The sequence below is a fragment of the Girardinichthys multiradiatus genome, chromosome 4 (assembly GCF_021462225.1).
Source record: "Girardinichthys multiradiatus isolate DD_20200921_A chromosome 4, DD_fGirMul_XY1, whole genome shotgun sequence".
Classification (NCBI taxonomy): domain Eukaryota; kingdom Metazoa; phylum Chordata; class Actinopteri; order Cyprinodontiformes; family Goodeidae; genus Girardinichthys; species Girardinichthys multiradiatus.
The window spans coordinates 10154579-10169996 of record NC_061797.1 but is presented as its reverse complement, the minus strand read 5'-3'; the positions used below and the strand labels follow the sequence as shown (position 1 = coordinate 10169996).

The 15418-nt window shown below is 39.3% G+C and overlaps 1 protein-coding gene across 1 annotated transcript in view; it reads right to left on the bottom strand.

Moving 5' to 3' along the window:
• itfg1 (integrin alpha FG-GAP repeat containing 1) overlaps positions 1-15418 on the bottom strand; it is a 213706-nt gene that overhangs the window by 14221 nt on the left and 184067 nt on the right. Inside the window, exons 15-17 of the mRNA XM_047362733.1 lie at positions 11327-11451; positions 2861-2943; positions 1044-1161 (exon numbers count right to left, since the gene is read on the bottom strand). Of these exons, the coding sequence (XP_047218689.1) occupies positions 1044-1161; positions 2861-2943; positions 11327-11451 (326 nt within the window). The remainder of the gene's footprint in view (positions 1-1043; positions 1162-2860; positions 2944-11326; positions 11452-15418) is intronic.

Genomic DNA, 15418 nt, shown 5'->3' with positions numbered 1-15418 from the left:
CTTTGCTACTTTTGAAAATCACTGAAGTGAAGTGACATTAAAGCAACTATCTGGGTTATATATACACTTACTGGTGACAAAAAAAAGTATTAAACTGATGTACTTGAAGTGAATGATTTTAATGACCATATTGATTTTTTACACATTAGGTTATATTTGCATTTATTTCTATTCTTTTCAAATGTAGTTTTTAGTGTGTGTGTGTTATTGCTTTTGTATGGTTTTGTTTATCAGCTATTCATTTCAGCAGGTATAAAGCTAATATTTTCCATCAATAAAATTCAACATAATATCAGATGAAGCTAATGCACACCCCAATATTACCCTTAAAAAGAGGACAATTCAAGAGCTTCAGTGTGTGTGAAACCATGTTCAAATGGTGTCCTAGATGGTCACACACATCCATGCACACATGAAGCCCACATGCTCAAACAGCAGATGGTTCAGACAGGATGCCAACGAGTTACTGCTCTTCTCAGATCTACAGACACTATTCACATTGTGTATGAAGAAGAGAAAGGAAACAAAGAAAAGTACATTTGCAGGAATAACTGTTAACCATTTGTATCCTTGTGTTGTTGGCCACACTAATGACAAAGCACGTGTTTCAGTGACTGAACTGTGTGTTTGAGCTTATTACTAAAAGCAACCAGGCCAGAAGCAGCTGAAGCACAAAACACATGAGAAAACATGCACCGACTCCCTGGAGGGCATATTATGGCAGTAATGAGCAGCAGATCTACCATGCTGGAAGGACAGAAGAAGGCAATTACAGCCGAACGTCCTTCCAGGTTGTGGCCCACAGAGATAGACAGATAGATAGATGGATAGAAGAAGAGAAGAACTGTGTATGTGTGGCTTGGTGGGGAGGCCACAGGACAACAGGACAGACAGTGAGATCCATCTGCTGCTAGTTGTGACCAATCTGCTTACTCAGTCTCTCACTCATTCACCAACACATATACATCTACAAATAGCAGTATATCACCAAGAAGATGTGAATATGAACAGTGGAGCTTTGTGCAAGTGTTCTGTGTCCTGACCTTTTCTTTCCAGTGGAGGATGCCGATAATCACAAGAATAAAGACGCATACTCCGATCAGCGCAATGGCTGTCAGCAGGACGCTGTTGCTAGGAGTAAGGTACAACTTAGCGCTCCAGCTGCAATCAGAAAAAACAGGAAGACATCAAGGACAGCTCTGTTTATTGCTTCCAAGAATAATTCAAAAGTATGATCTAATTAATATTTTGTTGCTGTTTAAGCTGAATTAATAACCCTGAGCCACAAAAATATTACCACCTCCAAACTGTTAAAATGTTTCTGAAAAGCCAGCAGAGAATGTTATTTTCAGTTGCTCTGTACATATGTAGGTATAAACAACACTTTTATACAGTTAATACATTGATGTCCAGCATATTGGCTTTAAATTGAATGTTAAGTAGAGCTGGCCAAGATCAACGCAGTGTCTGAAGGCCCCCCTAAGCACAGGGGTTTAAGTGTAATGATACAGGGCTTCATGGGATCTATAGGCCTTTTCTAGCTTGGCCTCCTTGGAACCTTAGATGAGGAAATAAGAAGATAATATAAACAAAATTGTCAAAAGTGTTGAGACATTTGCCCTTAAACACAAATGACGTTTATTGACCTTCCATTCTTAAAACATAGGCTTTAAAATAGAGTTGGTAAAACCTACTACATATTCAACTCTTCTAGGGAAGCTGTCCACAAGGTTTAGGAGTGTGTTTATGGGAATGTTTGACCGCTTGTCTAGGAGAGCATTTGTGAGGTCAGGCACTGATGTTGGATGAGAAGGCCTAATTCATCTCAAAGGTGCTATATCAGGTTGAGGTTGGGCTCTGTGCAGGCTAGTAAAGTTCTTCCTGACCAAAAATAGCTAATTTATTTCTGTATAGACCTTGATTTATGAGCTGGTGTGCAGTTATGTATAACCTGTAAAGGGTCATCCTCAAAGTGTTCACACATAGTCTGAACCGGGAGCCTGAAATTGTCTAATGTATCTTAGTCTGCTGCAGCATTAAGAGTACCTTTCACTTGAACTAAGGAGCCAAGAGTAAACCATAAAAAACACATGCATAGTATAATTCCCCTCCACTAAATGTTAAACTCTTTTATAACAGTCTTGGAAGCAACTTTTGGTGATATAGTGTGAATTTAAGTATGTTACAAGGCACTACTAATGGAAAACTAAAAGAAGTAGAGTAGGGTATGACATACTATTAATATATTATGCAATAGAAAAAATAATATTCCAGTTTTAACTCGTTAAGGAAACAAGTTAATACTGCTAATATTGTGCAATAATGTAGTTGAGTTAATGTGTGTCCAAAGAATAAGACAACATATTATTGCATTGATCTCTGGCTGTGAGATCTCGGTTTTCACTATCTCAGATGAACTATTGTTAATGTTTTTTATATTTTTATTAAGGAAATAGCCAAATAATTAATGCCACATCTCTAAAATTGTCAAAAGAAATCACTTTGAAACATGTGTAATCTAAGTGGTGTGGAGGGGGAGACAAGAGAGCGTGTTTGTCAGAGCTGAACAGCCATCTGGAGCTCCTCCTGGGCTTTGATAACAACATGTGAACAACACCATAATAACATGAGCACACGTGCTGCGATGTAATAGTGTTTGCTCACTGGGCATTGTTTTTCCCTGAGAGACAGCACTTACACTGCCTGTATCAAGTTGAAGGAACTTGAAAATACCATTAAATGTTATCAGATCATTAATAAAGTGTTCAACTGTGTCTATAGCAACAACTTCAGTGCTTTTTCCTAGCAAGTTGCATGTCTCAATTGTAATGTATTATATCTGCAGTGAGTGTTCATGTACCTGCGGGGATTATTGTGTGGGAAGGGAATAACTATCAGCTGAGAGTTGGGAATGATGGCCGTCCACTCCTGCTTCCTCATCTCCTAAAAAGAGAGAAAGAAAACCTGTGAAATGACAAGGCACATGATAGCAACCACAAGCCTCTCATGAAGCTTTCTGTATGACACATTTCCTCACCCAAGGTTCTGCATGTTTTTCCCCCAGTTACAGTCAAGTCATTATATAAACTGTCCATTTAAGAGTCACAGAGCCACATTTAATATAGCACTCTGGCTGAGCTGAGTGAATCTAAGTGATGTGCACATTTCTGTGTTAACATACATTTTTTTATGGCAGCCCGTCAGTTCAGCAAACGCAGATGCAATAAGGTTGTTATCTGATATCTGAATAAAACGTGCTGGAAAATATTTACTGTCATCTTTTACCAAAAGTCATTACAGCAGAATATCCTATGCCTTGCAAAAGTGCCTTAAACTTTTTCCCATTTTATGTTAAACCATAAACTTCAATGTGTTTTACTGAGAGATCATGTGACAGCGCACAACATAGCACATTATTGTAAACTGAAAAGTAATCAATAGTTTTCTTTTTGTAACAATAAAAATCAGTAAAATGTGGTGGGCATTTGTATTCAGCCCCCATGAGCTAATAATTTGTGTAAACAGTTTCTGCTGCACAGATTTTCAACTGGATTTATGGCTGTACTTTGACTGGGCCATTCTCACACATTTTATTGTAGCTGTGCTGTATGTTTAGATGAGGAGTCTGCAACATGCGGCTCCAGAGCCACATGCAGTTTGTTAGGCCCTCTAGAGAGGCTATTAACTTTAGCCAACACTGATACGAAGCTGATCATATCATAAAGTGGGTTTTTGATGGACCAAAATGCAGGGAAGAACTCCTGAAGCTCGAGGTTTTCAGGTAAGATGAGTCTTTATTATCCATGGCAGGACACAGACAGGGTAGCCAACATACGAGATCGCACATACACATAACATACATAAGGAACCAGTGGGGAACAAAGGAAACAAACGGGCTTAAATACATAATTGAACAGCAAGGGGAACCAATGACAAACGTGACCAGACAATCAGGGGAAAACACAGAACAAGTGTGGGTTTGGGGTGCAGGGAGACAAAACGAAAGACTAGACCAGGTAACTTAACAAAAACACAAACTCAAGAACTCAAAAGACTAGCAGGTATCACAGATCAGTGGTTGCATATATAAAAGTAATAAAAAGGGTAATGTTTTTTTTTTTTTTAAAGTCAATTAGGTTTTAGGGCTGAAGACATTTTTTAGTTATTGGTAGTGAGGGTGGGATATGACTCTTTGAATCATAAAGGTTGCTGACCCCTGGTTTAAGTGAACCTGCACTGCAGTTTCAGGCCTTTTGCAAGTTTTCTTCCAGGATTGCCTTGTATTTTGCTCCATTCAGCTTCCATGTCACTACTAAAGACAGCAGGTACCACAGCATGGTGCTGCCACCACGGGTGTGCAGTGTTGGTTTTATGCCACACACAGGCCAGTAGGGTAAATCTGTGTCTCATTTGACCAGAGCACCTTCTCCACGTGTTTGCTGTCTCCCCTACATGGCTTGTGGCTATCTTTGAATTTATCTTATAACAGTAGCTTTTTTATGCTGCTTTTCCATAATATCCAGATTTGTGTAGAGCAGGACTTATTCTACCATCTGAGCTGTGAATCTCTTTGGATTACTGTTCCTCCAGAGGTACTTTGGGCCCCTTCTGGCAGTTTCTCAGATTAATAATTAACTTGACCAGCCTGTCAGTTTTGTAGGTTTGAATTTGTGTTACATTCTTTCCATTTTTGGATGAGTGATTAAGCAATACTCTGTGAGCTGTTCAATGCTTGGGATATTGATGTATAAGCTGACCAAAGTGACTACAATCTGGCAGCCGAGTACCCGCCAATCCCTGTGCAACAAAGTTAAGTAATGATCTGCTGTTCGAGTACCCAGCATTCATTCATAAATAGGGGCTAATTAAAGTGCTTGTGACATCAAATCTTTATGATAAATCCAATTACATTTATGGAAAGGAAAAATTAATGAAATATTTCAAAAAGCAAATTCATGCCACTGAAGTGAACAGTTCTTGAGATATATGGTCATAAATTTCACTAAAAAGGTATTTCCAGACTACTCCTTTGTGCTCTTTTATGACGTAGAAGGGGAACCCCGGCACGTAAACTGACTGCTGCTACAATGGCCGCAACACAGACAGTAGAAAATAATCTGATATTTTTTAGATATGTTTCAGTCACTATCAGAGAAAGACGTAGCAGAGTTAGAAGATGTTGGCTTTCATCGGATGGCAGAGCACAAGTGCTGCGGTATGCGGACGGCCATTCGACCAGAGTCTACGGCTGGAGTCAATATGCATGAATCATATCGAACCACCAGGAAACAGAACGAGCACAACATCCAGATTTTCAAAATAATTCACTAAAGACAGACTAGATGTCACTATATTAATAAATGAACGCATGTATTTCTATATACAGTATTGTGCAAAAGTTTTAGGCAGGTGTGAAAAAATGCTGTAAACAAAGAATGCTTTCAGAAATATAAATGATGATTGTTTATTTTTATTATCTGAATGCTATATTATTATAGGAACCTATAAGTTTTTTTTGTAAGCTGAAGCCACTACTGGCAAAGGGCAAGCACATGACTCAGGTGAGGGCCATTAAGAATCATTTATCCAGAAAGGTTGTTAGCTTCCATCTTGGTCTCATTTCAGGAAGCAGGGTTAACAAGTTCCAAGTAGAAAGCACATACCCTGAGTAGACCTACTCCACAAAATCATACCCAGGGTTTTCGGTTTCAGAACACAGGGTAACACTTGGGTTACTCAACTCTGAGCAAAAGTCGCCGAGTTAAGCACGAGTGCGAGTAAATAAGAAGCCCTCAATGGAAGGCAGATAACACCATGGCAATGTGAGGAAATAAGAAGCCTTGAAGTGCGTATTTCTCGTTGATGAATTAGAAATTAAATGGCATTTGGAGAACATCGGCACATATTTAAGAAGAAAAGCAATAATGTTGCTGCTGCAAAATAGCAGAATTAGCATGCTTTCATTGATACCTGCAATACTGTGGGATTCTTCTTTCATAAGTCTACGGTGTCTGTAACTAAGGAACACCACTAAACTTTACAGCAGGGGTGCCAACAGTTTCTCAGAGTGCAATGTTACATATAAATGTCCAAGTCACTGTCTAAAGCTCTGTTTAATAATAAAATTTAACTAAACCTCAGCTATTTATATACCTGATGATAACGTAAAAAAACAGAACTAAACTAAAATCTCGGTCAGGGATTGAATCCGGTATCCTGCCTGAGAAGTAGCGACACAGACCACACTGCTAAGGAGGACAATCTAACTTTAAAAAAGTTAGATTGTCAGTTGAAGTGCAACATGAACATTCCTGACAGCATGACAGATGCGTTTGAAAGATTTTTAGCATCACCTATGTCACACAAAACGCTGCCTTTGGAATAAAAACAAAATGCAGTCTTTGTGTTATTGAGATAAATTATTGAATGTGGCGAAAAAAGGTAATGCTCGAAAACATATTCATCCAGAAAATAATAAGAAATTTAATTGCTGTCTGATTATCCTCTCCTGATGGAGATTTCTGAGGAGTACTCGCGCTTCAACGTCTACAGGCTCCTCCAGAAAAGATCACGCCATTTCTGCCATTTTCCTTGTTACAGATCTCAGCTAAAAAGTAGAGCAAACCCAGGGTTAGTTCAGTAAACCCTGCTACCAAGCAGGGTTGGTTCACAGAGTAAGCTGTAGGGGTAACTTGACTGCCTGGCTTTCTGAAACCGAAAACCCAGGGTATGCATATGCTTACCCCAGAACTTAATCTGAGTTCTCACTAACTCTGCTTTCTGGATAAACCTGGACCTGGAAACTCTACATTATATACAGATTCTTAAATCATAGTTTGTTTTGTCTGATCCTCTTATTTTGTTTGTAAAATAAAAAAGAATTATTCATCTGGCATCTAAACTGGATGGACTTTAAAAACTACAGGCCCAATTTACAACCCTGGACTAAAAAGGTCCAGGAGCAAATCAATAGAAATTAAAAAATGATAACAGTGAAACAGTCGATTTTTGATGTTTGAAAGAGTCTGCATTTGGAAACCTAACAAAACCTTGAGTTTTATGTGGCAAATCAAAGATAAAAGGACATGATCAAAATTTAATTTAAGTAGAAAGCCATTATTGTTTTTGCATCAAAGAATAAATAATCAAGTCTAGAATTTCAGTTTCTTTTTCCATACTTACTGTATCAATGATCAATGATCAAATCAAATTCCACACCTTTTAAGGTCTGTGTAGGAACCTAACTTTGGTCTTTCTATCTACATTTTTTATTAAATGCACTAAACAAAGAATGTTCAAGATTCAGGATCCTTAGGAGTTTATGAGTTTAATGATATCCAGAGGCAACACATCAGTGATTCCAAGATCACAATAATGCTTGGAGTTGGAGGATCTTTAACATTTCCAGTCCGATGTCTGGCAGAATATGGAAGTGCAGCTGCTTTTTAATTGTGATTTCGGAATCCTCATTAACAGAGAGGAACCATATCTTGCAGCTATTTTAAATAAGCGTGCAGCAATGGCAATGCTTTTTAAGTAAAAAGCTAATTTCTGCCACCAGCCATTGTCACTTAGCTCTTAGAAAGCACCAACCATCCGTGTGGCAACTGGCGGGGGAGCGACGTTGGAGGCGAGTCAGCCTCTACTTCTACTGCTGCTGCCTGGGAGCAGATCTGATCTGATCTGCTGCCTGTTTGGAAGAGGAAAATATTCCCAAGTCTTCAGAGAGAACAAGAGACACTCTGGTTCAAAGCCAGGGAAACTAGCACACTATGAGAGAGCCGACGGAGGCGGTTTCAGACATGGCGGGTGAGAGTGACAAATAGGGGAGTGATTAGTGAAGTAAACCACTTCGAGCAGCAAAGGAAATCCCCTGGGTGGAAGATAAGTAAGCAGGAGGAGAGATACTCACCAAGAAAGATGAGGAGGAAAGAAGAGGAAGGTAAAAGACAAGAGACTCTGGAAAGAAGATATATATTATATTCCACACATTTTACAGACCTTCTCCTTCAGTGAAACAGCATTCAGAAACCCTTATTATATGTGAGAAATTATAAGACGTGGTAAATGGCCTGCACTTGTATAGCACTTTATCAAGTCCCCAGACCCCAAAGTGCTTTACACTACAATCAGTCATCCACCCATTCACACACTGACAGTGGTGAGCTACACTACAGCTGCACTGGGTCAGACTGACAGAAGAGAGGCTGCCATACAATCGGCGCCACCGGACCCTCTGACCACCATCAGCAGGCAAGTTGGGTGAAGTGTCTTTGCCCAAGGACCCACGACTGAGACGGACAGAGAGGGCGTTTGAACTGGCAACCCACCGGTTAAAGGAAAGGAGGAACTCCTACCACTGTGGTTCAGGTCAGAAGGGAAAATTGGATCAAAAATAGAACAGAAACTACAGAGAGAGATCAAGAACGTAGATAAACAAAAAGATCTAAACTTGCTAAAAAAAAAAAGTAATAAGATGTCACAGTGGCAAGGATTTATAAATATTGTCCTCTTTACTGTGGAGGCCCAGCTTTTCCTCAAAGCCATTGTAGATTTAATGCAGTCCCTCCACTTTTTTTTTCCTCCCAGAGGTTCTGAAAAGTCCACTTTGTAGAAAAGGCTGCATCGTTCATTAAGTCACTTTGTAGAAGGAATGGGTAAGGAAGAGGACAAGTGGAACAGTGGATGATATAAAAGTATATAGAAACAAAGCTCTAAAAAAGGGATGGTAAGGCAGCCTGGTTGAGCTGCACTACAGCTGCAGAGTTTGTTGGACTGATTCATCTGCAATTTAAATGAGCTGCTTGACGAAGACCTTGGTACCACACGGGAGAGGAGAAAAAGGGCTCTGTTGTTCCTAATATTCAGAGTGACAAGTGTATGGGGAGAGGAAACAGAACTGGAGATGAATGCAGAGATGGGGAGAGAGCTGAGCTGAAGAGTGACGACATTTGAGGTAGTGAAGTATAGAAATGTGGGAGAAGAATAAATTACATTAACAAAACCTTTCCATTATTCACCATATTAGTTTGATGTTAGCCAGTTGTATGGCGGGAAGCACATCTGGGCTGCTTCCAGAATTATTAATGCATTGTGAGCTTCCAGATATGTTAAACAAAGATTTGGTTTTGAGGCAGTTCCAACATGGATTTATTGTTATTCTGAACAGAAATGCTGTGAGTGGACATAGGTTGTTCCCAGTATAAAGATACACAAAATTTTAAACAATTACAGTTTCAAAAACGGCTAAAGTTTTCCATCAGGTCTAAAGATCCTTTAATGATATGCCAGAGAAAAAGCCACAGTTTTCCTTAGCTGTGTGGAGCCATAGAATAATGTGGCACTGACCCTTCCCCACATGTTTCTGTGCACTGCCAGTCAGCAGGCTGGGAGAAGGTTCCTAAACTTCTAACGTAAAGACTAATTTAGCAGTCTGGAAATATTTCTAGCTGTTAAAAACCCAGACAGTGAAGTGCCATCCAATGCTCTAATAGAGCCAACATTGTCTTAATACTACAAGCATGTCTGTTAAGCAGCTGATTGCAGGCTGTCACTGAGCAGATAGGATGACTAACAAACCAGTTAATATCTGCTTGTTAGACTTACACTCTTTCACAAGAAACTGCTATTTTCCTAGCCGAATAACTGTGTTACTACATGAAAATAGGAAGGCTGAAGCTGCTGACTGTATCAAACTGATTTGTTGGTCCACCAGGATAGTTTCCAAACAGCTACAAGCCCTGGAAAAACACAGGGATGTACTATCTTGAATGTAGAAAAATGACTGCCTATTGCAGATACTAAAGTTTTACTCCATTCTTGGTGGACCTGGATTGGACTGATGAGTTACAGCTCAAAAGGCAGACTGATACAGCAGTTTAATATCCTCTAACATAGCATTTTTCCCATGGAAAATAAACATATATTTATGAAGTTATTACAGGTAGGGGAACTACATTTACATTACTATTACCACTTTACAGAACATCACATGGAATAATAAAAAACTAAACTATCCCTTTGAGTTTATGTATTAAGATGATAATGGGAATAAATGTAATAGATGATACCTTATTTTAACAATATTTGAAATAATTGGAGCTTTTCTGTTTTAAATAAATGGAATTAGATCACCTTCTACATTTTGTTTTCATTTTTTAAAATACTGTAAAACTGTGGATTTTCCTCAAGGTTATTAAACTGTGAGAATCTCATACCGGCTCCTGCCTAGCTGTGAATAATTCCACATTTTAAAGTGCTGTATTATGCCACCAAGTATCTATATATTGTCTGATTTGTAACCTTTGTCTTTTAAATGCACACTTAACCCTTGAAAGTAGATCTCTTTACACCTGTAATGAGGTGTAGGCAGAAAATGTGCTATAAAAGGTATGGCCAAACACTATTTATGACAAGCGAAAATATTTCACTGGTGCTCATTAAGGAGAAGATGCAAAGTTAAAGAAAAATTTGAATATACGAGTAATGTGTGTTTAGGAAGATGAGCCATACATCTGTAGGCAAACAAAAAGGAAAACTGGAGAGAAACATACTGATTGGTGCTGGGATTTAAACTGTGTTCAGCTGATACAAACATATAATTAGTGTTTAAAAGATGTGGGGATGGCATCTTTCTCACATTGTCTAATGAGCTGCTCTCATTAGCAGACAGTTTGCTAGAACACATTCCTTGACAACTAGGTATCACATTTTCTTGCATAAACAGCTGTATAAAATCCAAACCAAGCCTTAAAGGATGGCAGAGGATTAAGACCATCCTAATAGATTTAGCTGTTTCTCCCCAGCATTCCTGATTTGATAAACGAATGAGTAAATGGAAAGACGTTTATGAATTTTTAAAATATAATTCTAAGATCTAAGTTACTTGAGATAAAAAGATGAATTAGAAAACAAAACTTCTGCTATGTGCTTTGAAATGCTAAATGTTTTCATGAATTATTCTATTAGTTGAGATTTTCTTGGACAGTTTTTTGGCTCTTAATATGATGATTCTGCAGCTGTTTCTTCTCTCTCGCAGACTAAACTTAATACATAGACATAAAGTACCTGAGACACGCATGGCATGCGCTACTCAAAAGGGAGAGAGGCTCAGAAATAACTCAATTTGGCATTTATTGTTATGTTTTGTGTAGGGGCTTAAATGTGTTGTTTCTTAAGCTTTTTAACTGTGATGATCTTCCAATTTTCCTGCTCCACCAGATGATAATCTGTAAACCCCGCACAGCCTGTACTCATTCCTGCTGGGAGCCCTGAGCCGCCCTCTTATTAATGCAGCCCTGTCATGTCTTCAAATATGCGTCCTCACCGTTTCTCCAGGCTGTCGGGGAATGCCAACGAAGAGGTGATCCAGAAAGTTGGCGCTGCGGCCAAGGCCCAGCACAGTGTAGGGCAGCTGCAGGGAGAAATGGGCTGACTGGCTCAACTGACCAGCTGCAGAAAAAAAGGGAAAGAGAAGTAGAGATTAATTTGTATGTAGTTTATCTGGAAATCAGCGGCTGGGGGAATTTTCCTTGGAGGTGCTACAGAGGTTCTCATCATCTGAAAACACTCAGTAGTTTTCAGAGGATGAGTCATTCAGACTTGGTAATTTTCTGAATTTAACCTACCACAAGGTAAACACTTTTCTTTTAGTGAGATAGCAGAGCAGCTTTTCGATGGATGGAATTTGTTATCCATGTTTCCATGACCACCATTAGCTGGATTAGAATAATCTGTTCTGTTCTCGAGCCCGTTTATGAATTCTTGGAAAATAAACTAAAGCTGTACTTAAATAGCTTTTAATCCATTCCAGCACACACATACATTGTTTTTAATGAGTTTTGTATAAACAGTTGCATTTGATACAGTGGCTGTTGAATGTTTGCTTCATGAATCATCTGAACTGCATATTTTCCGCGCAAAGCGTGGCATTAGAGTACTATAAGGCTTGGGTTGATGAGATGACAGTGGACTGTGTGTCTCATTTGGTGGTTGTACTGGAAAACAGCTGAGGTGAAGATTATTCAGGAGATGACTGAAAGAAAAAGTGCCATCAGACACTTGTAATACTTGATCAATCAGAATGTTCTGTGCCACAAACTCTGCCCTGAATTTGCCTTGTAATCTTGCATATATTATCTTATCTAAGATAGTTGTTATAAGGATATCTATTTCTAAGTTCTTGTGGTGTTAATAGAGAGAGGGGGGGGGGGGACCATAAAGACCCTGCTTCTAGGAAAATCTTAATCAGGTTAAGGACAGTTCATTTGAAGAAAATAAACCTGCGGGTTCATAAAAATGGTCAGAAATTTAATATATGAATTTATACCAAGTAGACACCAGCTGATACTTCCTCCAGTCTGCTGTAAATGCGGCTTAGCAGTTTGTATTTTAAAATAAATCAAATTTAATAGAATATTTCAGACTCCAGAATCTGAATGCATTTTGCAAACTGTGAATATTTCAATCACTTTCTCTCGGAAACAATCAGAACTGCACTAAACTTTGTTCTTGTGCACATGTATGTTTAGTCCTCTTTACTCATGTACCCCTAAACAAAATCAAGTGCAACTCCACCAGTGTGTATTTTAATCTCAGTATAAATGCAACAGTTCTGTTAAGGCCTCAGAGGTTTATGTTTATGCATTTGGCAGACCCGTTTATCCAAAGTGACTTGAGGATAAAATGAGGATACTTAAATGCAGTTAATGTGAAAGCTAGCAATAAGCTACTTGAAGGGAGACCACTAGTCAGGCTCTGTCACAGTGATAGGGGCACAGTACAGAAATGGAGAGCAGGCATGGAGGGAAGTGTTGAAAGAAAGAGATGCAGTAGAGGGGGTAGGAAAGTACAGGGTAGGTGCTAGGGTAACAAGAGTTTCTTGTTCTGATAGCGCTCGGTAGGTCCTTCCACCATCATCTAAAGACACATAAAAAGAGTTTGGACAGTCTTGAGCGTAGTGAAGGTACTGCTAGCCTGTAATCCCTTGACGACCAGACTGACCCGAGTCTTGACAAAATTCATTCAGTGTCAAGCAGATGGGAGCCATTTTATTAAGCACTTTGTAGGCAAACGTCTGTTAGAGAACATTAGTGAATGAACATATATTTGCAAAGCATCATGAAGACCAGGTAACACAGCAGACATATCAGAAAGAACAGTGTGGACAAGTTGAATGCGGGGTTAGGTAAAAAAACCCAAAAAACAATGTCGTAAGCTTTGAACATCTCAAGGAGCTTTGTTCATTCAATCATCTGAAAATGGAAAAGTATGGCACAGACCTCCACCTCCACCTCCCATTCTCTCTGGTCCACCTAAACTGGCCATGGTATGGGGACATTGACCAGAGAAGCAGCCAAGAGACCCATGATAACTCTGGAGGAGCGGCAGACGTCCACAGACTGGATGGGGTTGCAGCTAAAACCATCAACAAGTTCAACATTTGCTTCTTTTGGTTAAAGGGTTAAAGTCTGGAAAAAGGTTTTCAAAAGAAAACTGCCATTTTATTAGAAGGTAATGTAAATATTTCCAGCCAAGGATTCACAACTAAATATTTGGTTTTACCAAATTTATTCTATTTATCCCTCTCTTTTTCTTATGCACCAAGAAATGCTTTCAGCTACAAAACATGATATTGTGCAACAGACTGAGATATAAATACCTGGAAACAGAACATGAAATTCTGAGCTTCTGTTTCATAATCCTGTTTTGATGTTGAAGGCAACTGTTTGTATTGTGCAGAAAACATCATACAGATTTTATACCATTCTATACAGGACCATTTAAGTTTTATATGATGTGGTGTAAACATAATGAGCGGGATGGGAACCAAACACACAATAAGAGCCCCTGAGCCAGAGGCCCTGCAGCAAGAGGCCCTGTGTTCTGACGTAAAAAGACATCATAAAATAAAAAAATACAAATCAGCCGGAGACACCTGAGGCTTGCACAACACCTCTTTCTATCTACACACCCAGCTTCCCACCCCCACCTCCCATTCTCTCTGTTCTCACCAAACCTTCTGCATTTACTTTCCTTCTTTTAGCTACATCCCTCTGATTTTGGCCTTTTACTTTTTTCTCTTTTCATCCCTCCTCATCGTCTCCTCTCTCGCTCCACTTCAGCTGCTGTATCTCGCCCACGCCACCCAACTCTGCCAAGCGCAGCTGACATAAATCAACCTCTATGTGGTAAACAAAGAGAGGGAAGGAGAGAGGGAAGGATGGAAGAGGAGAGAGAAAGCCTCGAGGCAGCTAGTGATCAGAACTAATGTGGATAGACTGCGTATTGTAGACCAGGAGAAGCACAACAGACATTTTTCTAATCTATGCTTGGCCTCAGTTTAGGAAAAAAAGAGGTTTCTTTCATTTTGGCTCTTCTGAAGTCAGCTCACCTCAGTCTTTGAAGGTCTCACTCTGGTAACAGTGCAAGTAGAGCTAAAACTAACCAGTGGAAAGTAAGCAATACATTTCGATCACATCATAATAAATTATAATAAATCAGAATAACATTAAAAACAATTATTTGAGTAATTCAATTCAAAACGTTAAAACCATATTACACTCCTTAAAAATTAAGGGAACACTTTTTAATCAGAGTATAATATGAAGTCAGTGAAACTCTGGAATATTGATCTGGTCAGTTAAGTGGCAGAAAATCAGTGTCAGCTGTCTTGGTATGAATTAAATTAACAACAGGTGCACTAAAGGAGCAACAATGAGACGACCCCAAAAACAGGAATGGTATTGCAGGTGGAGGCCACATACATTTTTCCCTCATTTGTTTTCAGTAGTTGTACATTTGACCAGGGTCAGTGTCACTACTGGTAGTAAGAGGCAATATCTGAACCCTACAGAGCATCAACACATGCCATTGCTTGAAGGTTTGCTGTGTCTCCCAGCACAGTATCAAGAGCATGGAGGAAATTCCAGGCAGTTGCTCTAGAAGAGGTGGATAACCCATGGGCAGGGCTGGTGTCTGCTTCTTTGGGTAAAGAACAGGATGAGTACTTCCATAGCCCTACAAAATGACCTCCAGCGTGTCACTGGTGTGAACGTCTCTGACCCATACATTAGAAACAGACTTCATGGGTGTGGCCTGAGGGTCTCACATCCTCTAATAGGCCCTGTTCTCTCTGCTCAGCAAAGTAGAGTCAAAGTGTTCCTTTAATTCTTTTGAGCAGTGTACAGCAAGTCATAACACAGTGAGATTTTTCAAGTGCTTATTTTTGTTCATTTTGATGATTATGGTTTACAGCTTACAAAAACCCCAAATTTAGTTTCTCAGAAGATTAGAATATGCCATATTATGAAATATATTACAATAAATCCCAAAAAATACGATTCTACTGAAAAGTATGTCCTCGTACGGCAGTACGTATCTGCACGGAGTAGTTGGTCGGGATCCATTTTGTATTAAT